Source organism: Capsicum annuum, chromosome 7 (genome assembly GCF_002878395.1).
Source record: "Capsicum annuum cultivar UCD-10X-F1 chromosome 7, UCD10Xv1.1, whole genome shotgun sequence".
In the NCBI taxonomy this organism is placed as follows: Eukaryota; Viridiplantae; Streptophyta; class Magnoliopsida; order Solanales; family Solanaceae; genus Capsicum; species Capsicum annuum.
In genome coordinates, this window is record NC_061117.1 from 220,317,707 (window position 1) to 220,326,115 (window position 8,409).

Genomic DNA, 8,409 nt, shown 5'->3' on the forward strand with positions numbered 1-8,409 from the left:
TTGAGTACTATACCTTCAATTTGTCTAACTATTTATCCTTTTACCTTCTTGTAGTCTTGTTTAGTGTTTGTGTTGTAATCTTGTGTTCTTGTTGTTATTGTTAAATCCGAATCTTGAATCTTCTTGTTCATCATCTTATGTTGTTAATCTAGTTTGTTGTCCGCTGATTTGGTGTAATAAATACCTTATTATCCTCTTGTTATTGTGTTCTTGGGAAACCAAGACTTTTCTCCAAAAGGGTTCACGGATTTCTTCCATTTTGTGGACTATTTTTGGACTGATTTCGTGTTTCCGTTGTTTTTCTCGTATCATTAGGGTGACGTGGGAGACGGCAGGGGCGGGGATGTGCTGGAACAAGGGGGAGGGATTTTTAGTTTTTTTTTAATTTACTATTTTTTAAATTATTTAAATATTATAAATATTTTTTTTAATTTAATCACGCTCTCAAAAAATTGCGTGTGATCACGCGTTGTCCACCTCAACATTTTAATGCTACGTATGCAAAAAAAATGTTTAAAATATTGCTTTTTAGTGGGTTCAGGAGTCCAGATGACAAACATGTAAGTTGAAGTGTTCAACTTACAAAGCCGACATAGTAGAAGCTAATTTTGCCTTCTATTCATGCACTAAATCCACAATCAAGCAATAAACTAAGATAATATGATGTATTATATTAATTAATTAATCATTTTAAGTTATTAAGTAAATGACATGTGAAAAGAAAAATGTTTGGTATTCATTGTTTTAGTGCATGCCAAGTTACTCCCTCCGTTTCTAAAAATATTTTTTGCTCAAACATCATACTAAAATCCATATTCATAAAGCTATGCACCCATACTCAATTACTATTGTTGAGAAAAATGCTTCAATTTCTTGAGCAAAAGTAAAATTGCCTTATTTGAGCTAACTAAAAAAATCAAATTTTATGAAATAGAAAACACATCGATTGAAACAAGAGAAAAAAAAGTCTTTATGGGTCCAATTATTATTAGTATTATTAATATATTTTTGGTTTTTCATTTGGTATCCGATATTCGTATTGGAGTTTGACTAATCCGAATTCGCACTGCGTAGGGCCCATTAGAGGGAAGCATTCTCTACCAAGGATTTGTCCATACCCATAGCTCGAACCCGAGACTTATGATTAAGGGAAAAACAATCTCATCCGCTGCACCACATTCTTTGTGATATGGGTCCAATTATTAATCATAGTAGACTAGTAATGATCATGGTACCTCTTATATATGAAAAAATAAATAAAAAATAAACATGAATAAAGGAATAAACATCTAAAACAACTTCTTCATTCAAATTTTTCCTTATGTTTTCTTTCCTCATTTGTCCTTACATTCCTTAAGAACAAATCAAGAAGGTATATAAGTTATTATACCAAAACTATAAGGAAATTAAATTACAATAGAAAAATTCATCAAAATTAACAACCAAATACTACCCTTACAAATTACAATGTTAAAATTCCAAACCATATGGAAAACCCTAAATAAACCACCCCTTTTTTCTTGTACAATCAAAAATAAAATACAAGAACCACAAATCAGTCACAAATTAAATTGACTCAATTTAAACCCTAACATGACCAAAAAAAATTAAATGGTAGTAGACCAGTAAAATAATAAATAATAGAAAAAATTAGTCACACAATAAAATACAAATAAAGCAAACTTTGGGTTTGCTTTTTTTTTTTTCTTTTCCCTTTTCCCAAATATCAAGTGAATTTTTCTTCCAACTACTATTTTAAATAAAAGTAGGAATTAATTTCCTAAAATCATGTGAAGGCGTAGGTTAGCATGGAGCAATACATTTTAAAGAAGCTTACTCTTCTTCAGTGCAACTCATCGGTGCCACCGTTGACGGTGGTGCATCGGCGGTGGCGGTGGTGCTGATTTTCTTCATGTTTTGTTCATGATAAATTTGTCTTAATCTCTCAATTTCTTTCTTCAATGCTTCTTGATGTGCTGCAAAATTCGTACAAAATAAAAATATATTATTATTAGAACTAACTTATATAAACCGATAACAACAATAATAATATGTCTAGTGTAAATCACATAAGTGAAATTTCTAGAAGGCAGAATGTACGTAAACCATACGCTATCTTTATTGAGTATGGTAACCAAGGTATTATTATATTTTAACACATTGTGAGTTCAATGTGGAAATTAGAATTTTCATAAAGACATTCAAAATATGAAAAATGAATACATATAAAAAAGTTAAAAGAAATTCAACATTCAACCGTTGTTATACCTAAAAATAAGTTATAATTTTTCATTGAAAGAGATTTGATAAACTTGCTTGCATCTTCTAATTCTACCCCTACACTATAAATGTATTTTATAGGTGATCTAATAATGTATGGAATTAAATTGCATTTAACGCATGATAAATTGATATGAGTAGCTAGGCCCTCATTAATTTGTTTCCAACGATTAAATTATAAATAGTACAATACTCCATATGAACCTTAAATAGACAAATTAATTGTGTAACTACATTATTAATATTGTCACGATAAATTTTATGGTTTATTATTATTCTTCGCCAAAAAAGTATGAGTGGTTAGTGCATTAATCATACACTTTCCGATGATATAATTAGTAAGTTCAAATAATGCTTTGCTTAAATTAAATCATCATTACTAACAGGAAAAATGTTGTTCACAGCACGTGAAATGTAGGTGAATTGATTACTAAGTGGTTGGCCAGGTGTAAATAATCATGAATTGCATGCATGTTTTTCGTTTCATTATGTTACTCATGAATTCCCATTGATTATATGCAGACCATTTTTTTTTCAAAAGAAAAAAATTAATAAGTGACGGATAACTTCTGTCACTAATATGAAATATTTATCAGTATATTAGCAATAATATCAATGCCACGAACAATTGATATCGTTATTAGCATCAAGATCGTCAGTAACATCAAGATTGTCATGACTAAAATAAAAATCGATTCATCAAGAAGAAAATATTTAGGCTTATTAACTAGAAATTTGTTTGAAATTAAAATTCCTTGACGAACGTAGGAATTTGGCGTTGGGTATTTCACCAAATAGGATTGCTCAATTCCTATAGAACTTATTACTAAAATACTCCTAAAAAGGAAAAAGAAAACCATTTCTCCCTAAATGGAGTTTGAGAATAAGTGATTATATGAATATAAATTTATTAAGAGTCTATTTTACAAAATTAATCTTATTGACAATGCTTTAAAAATATAAATTTAAGTATATACACTTTATTTAGATATTTGATGTTAATATTAAAAGAACATAATAATATTCTCTTAAATTTATAAAATAAAGTACTAAATTAAAATAATTATTTTTTTTTTAAAAGAGTCAATTATTTAGAATTATATCATGAAATATCTATTTTTAATAAAGATAACAAAGCATGATCTTACCATCTTTAAATATCTTATCTTGAGCCAAAGCTGCAATTCGTTGCCTGAGTGCACTATTATCAACGTTCAGAAGCAGCCTTTGATGGTCTAAAAAAGCCACTCTTGGTGACAATGCTGATACTTCTGTCTGAAAGATTAAAAAAAAAAATAGAATTTAATTAATTAGCATTAATTTTCTAAGTTACTATTATTAATTAAAAGCACATGATTATGATTAATGAACAATTAGTTGTCAGTAATTAAAATATTAGTATATATGTTATACACTTACTTGCAGAGTGGTTACACTTCTTTCCAGTTCTGAAATGTAATGCAACTTCCTAACTCTTGATCTCTGAGCTGATTGCCTGTTAGCTAAAATCCTTTAAAAAAAAAAACCGTTAATTACTCTTATTAATTAAAAACTAAACATATATAACTGCAATTTGTTGAATATTTTTAAAAAAAAACAGCTAGTATATTATTATGCTGATGCTGCATGTTGGTCCAATTCGATCTGCTCTTAACGATATTTTCATTGAGAACTATAATTAATTAAATAAAAATATATCATTAATTTAAGCTTTTAGCGAAGCTAATTACATAATTAAACATGGCCCTACAACATTTAAAGGCATTAAGAGAGTCAGAATTTTCATAAAATAATTTTAAAATATAAGAAAATAAACATAGAAAGAAACATAGTGATTCAACTATATACTGTATAATTAACCCTACTATATAATATACTGTATATAGTTACATAATTAAACATAACCGTACAACATTTAAAGTCATTAAGAGATTCAGAATTTTCATAAAATAAATTAAAAATATAAAAAAAAAATATAGGAAGAAACATAGTGATTCAACTATATACTGTATAATTTTTCAGTTAATTTATGAAAATAATCACGCAAGGAGGCACGTTGAAAATATAATTACACAAATAATAGTATCATTATCTCTCTAACTGCTTAATCTTTTAGACGATGAAACCACATAATTTAACATTTACATATGCAAATGATGAAACATTAATACTTACCTCTTAATCCTCTTTGGATCCACGATACAATTAGTATTATCAGAATTGTCATTAGCAGCATTTTTCTTAGCACTTGGTGATAATTGATTATTATTATTATCACTATCATCAACTTCTCCAGGCTCATCGTTTGGCTGAACCACCACTTGATTAACATCAACTGTTGGTAGGACCGTTGATTTCTGATCGTCATTTTCACTTACTTGATCAGACGGTGTAGATGAATTCGTACTTGTGGGTGCATTGTTGGCTAATTCATCTGAAAACATTGTAGTAAGTTGTTCATCGTCTAATTTATCGAACCCGATATTCGATCCAGCGACCCGGCATTGTTGGAGAAACGGACCCTCCACGAATGCAATCGGGTCGCTAACTGATCTACGGTGCGAATTCCTCCGGGCCGACGAGAAATCTAGGAAATCATCGACCCAGGAATTATTGTTAGTATGGTTGTTGATAGTGATGGTCGTAGAATTAGGCAATGGGGGCATGTTTTGGAATGGCCAATTATGTGCCATGGTGGGAACTTTAGGTGGTAGTTGAGCCATGCAAGTACTAAAATTGGCAAAGGTGATCAATTGTGTGCAAAGAATTGAGACTTTGGGTTATATAGAGAAGATGAAGAAAGGATAATAAGGTGTATTATGAGTATCTATTTTAGGAGGTAAAGTTGGTAAATATATTTATTCCTATTTGTTGGTTACACCATGTGAATATAAATGTGTGATGTATATGTTTGTATATAGTAATAATTTTCGTACATGATCACATCAGTTGACATGCATTATCATATAATTTGATAATTGAAGTGGCGCCCTGGACTAAATAGTAAAGTTGTTGTCACGTGATATCATGTGGTTATGAGTTCAAATCTTGAAAACTACCTCCGATAAAAGTACAAAGTATGATTGTATACAATAAATCTTTGTGGTTGAACTCTTTTGCGGACTCTTAGAGCAGCGAAAGCTTTAGTGTAACTAATTGTCTTTTTTTTAAAAAAAAAAATATATATCAAATGCAAATTATCATTTAATGTATTTGAGTATCCACTTTTAGGAGGTTTGATTTTTTTAATTATTTTTTTAATTTGATGTCCGATACACATAATGAAGCTTGATTAATTAAAATTTGCCCTCAAAAGTCCTGCTACGAGGAATAAGATGCTCCCTATTAAAGGTGAATTCATATTCAGAACTCGAATTTGAGACTCTAGTTAATGACGGAAGAGTACTCACCACTTCACTACAACTAATTACAATTTTAATATAAAAATTGATTTATTTATTTTTTTGTAAATTATTTTTGGGAGGATGGGATTTTTTAATTTTTTATTTTTTGGAGGGAGTCACATGGGAGGGGGGGATTAAGGACAGCTAGCAACAGCTGTGAAAGAGAGGGAAATTAGTGTTTACTCAACGGTTTATTAACTGGCGGAATCCAGTCACCACGTGCCTATCGATTGTGACTCTTTTGACCTTTTAATCTTTTTCTTACCTTTTATTGTTTTGAAGTAATAAAGTAAATAATTGTCACTTTATCGTTTATTGACGGTTAAAATTTTATTAATTTGAATTTTGTTGGACAACCTCAATTTTTTGCTTATGATAAGGCTTTGGAGAGGGTTATGGTGGTTTCGATGGCGGCGGTTGTTTGATGAACTTAATTAAGAAATAAAGTTATGTCTGTAGTATGAGTATATAGCTTGATGGTAATATTTTGATTCTATTAATTTGCATTGAGAACATTCACATTAATGAATAAAGCTCATTTTAATAAGACAACTTCATATCAAGAAATTGTATTTAAAACGTCTAATCAAAGATAAAGAAGTAGTTATTGAAACAATTTCTAGTAAGTTGTATAATATATATGTAAGTTTAAAATGTCAAAATATTTTCATCTTTATTTAATGAGAAGATTTATCGTCATATAAATGTTAATGATTTATTTCAAAACATAATTTTTAGAAATTATATTTTCTTTTTCTTTTTCTAAACATCATTATATGAATTGAGAGGTAAAGCGTAATATATAAGGTGTTTGCTTAAATAAATTCTTAGAAGAATTTTACAAATATCTTTTTGCTTTTTGGTAAAATGACAATGATTTATTTTGGAAAAGATGATTTGATTTGATATTTAATTTCTTATCGTTATTACTTGTTTAAAGTTTAAACAATTTCATCCATATGGTTGATTAATTTGGTGAAATTGTTGCCCCCATGCCTCAACCATTTACACTTCTTTTATAAACAAAACAAATAAAAAATAAGGACTTCAAAATGAATGGTATAGAAATGAGAAATCCCTACAAATTGGATAAAGAAAAAAGAAGTTATAGTATTATAAAAATTAAAGGATAAAGGTATAGTAGGGATATTAGAATCATGTCTTCCTCTTCACCCATGTGAATTGTTTTGTAATAGCAACCCCTCTTTCCTCTTTCTTTTGTCCCAAATCACATTCACATGGAGGCTATGTGAATGTCCCTTTTGGGAAGAAAAAAAAAAACGAAGAGAAAGAGCCCACCTCCTATCTTTTTAATTATCATTTCACGTTCGATATTTATTTTACGAAAAAAGGGCTTAAAATACCTTTCAACTATGTAAAATAGTATATAAATATCCCCCGTCTATTAGATCATGCCACTAGGCATTTGTTTAAGACATTACACAATGATCCGAACACTTTGTCGCATCTCTTCGATACGAATACAGTAACGATCACAGAGATCTCCTCTGATACCTACTGGTATGTCAGGATCCAATTGGTCATGAACATCGTAAGGCGAAAAAAGAAAAGAGAGGGATGGGGTTTCTCTCACTTTTGGCATAGCAGGCCCCCAGTGGGAGGCTCGCACGACGGGCTACTACCATTGGATCTAAAATGCCTTTTCTGTCTACCTGTTGGACCTAAAATGTCCTTCTCAAATATCTATTGGGTCTAAAAACCCCTTCTCATCTATCTATTGGGCCTATTTTACCCTTTGCCTTAGGCAAATTGTATGAAAGATCATCCACAAAACTTAATTACATGAATAATAATACTTTTTCGATATTCAAAAAAAAAATAAAAAAATTCTTCATATATAGTCATTTTAAAAAATAAAAAAAGATAATTATAATTTTTAATTTAATTAGAGGGTACTCCCCCTAGAACCTTATGTGGTCCAAAACCCACCTCTAACATTAATTCAAGACTTAGAACCTAATCCCAAACTATATAGTAGTTTAATATTTAGTTAGCTTCCTAGCACCATCACCCTATGAGTATTTATTATCAATGATTCTTTTCTTATTTTATGAGGAAAAAAAAAACTAAGGGAGACACTAATAATGATTAGTGATAAGTTCCAAAGGCATGTTAAGTACCTCTGTCACCCAGAAGAACCTGTCTACTGCATGTGCCTCCTTACAATATGTCGATATAAATACTATAATATACATATATATCTTTTGTTTTTGTAAAGTTTGAGATCGTTGATTTATTATTCTATAATTTTGATTCCCTCTTTGTCATGCATTAATAATACTTAATAAACCAAAAAAGCCAACCCCTTGTTCAAGTTAATTTGAATATGACGTCTTAATTATCTATCTTTGCCGCCTTCTTTTTTTTCCATTCTTGTTTGAGAGTTATAAGTTAGGTTGGGAGTGTAGGAGTAACACTAAAATTGTATACATATGATTTTTAAATTATGAATTTAAACTGTGAAAGCAGGTATTTATACTTGCATTATAATAAACTGTCTGCAACACTCTTTAAGGTGTGATTCTTCTCCGAACCCTTTTAATATGAAATATTTTGTGCATCAAAATAATCTTGAAGCATTTTCTTAATTTTATGTTCACGACTTATGATTATTCGAACGCGGTTGAGAATCTTTGAGGGATTATTTCCTTTTCATCAAATTCATGTATCATTGTGGTGTTAAAGTGATCTTTCAAACAAAAGA

The 8,409-nt window shown here is 29.7% G+C and overlaps 1 protein-coding gene across 1 annotated transcript; it reads right to left on the reverse strand.

The window, feature by feature from the left end:
* Window positions 1-1,282: 1,282 nt before the first annotated feature.
* Window positions 1,283-5,135, reverse strand: LOC107877392 (basic leucine zipper 61). The gene is made up of 4 exons (XM_016724043.2): window positions 4,456-5,135; window positions 3,700-3,790; window positions 3,429-3,555; window positions 1,283-1,976 (listed from the first exon to the last, which is right to left on the reverse strand). Exons 1-4 carry the CDS (start codon window positions 5,001-5,003, stop codon window positions 1,834-1,836), a joined length of 909 nt encoding a protein of 302 aa, XP_016579529.2. The 5' UTR covers window positions 5,004-5,135; the 3' UTR covers window positions 1,283-1,833.
* Between the last annotated feature and the right edge of the window lie 3,274 nt (window positions 5,136-8,409).

Bases quoted from the DNA above. Each gene is read 5' to 3' on its own strand.
- LOC107877392 (XM_016724043.2), bottom strand. From the start codon at position 5,003: ATGGCTCAACTACCACCTAAAGTTCCCACCATGGCACATAATTGGCCA. The intron at 3,791-4,455 runs GTAAGTATTAAT...TTTTTTTTAAAG, and splicing joins GATCCAAAGAGGATTAAGAG to GATTTTAGCTAACAGGCAAT. The intron at 3,556-3,699 runs GTAAGTGTATAA...TTAATCTTTCAG, and splicing joins GAAGTGTAACCACTCTGCAA to ACAGAAGTATCAGCATTGTC.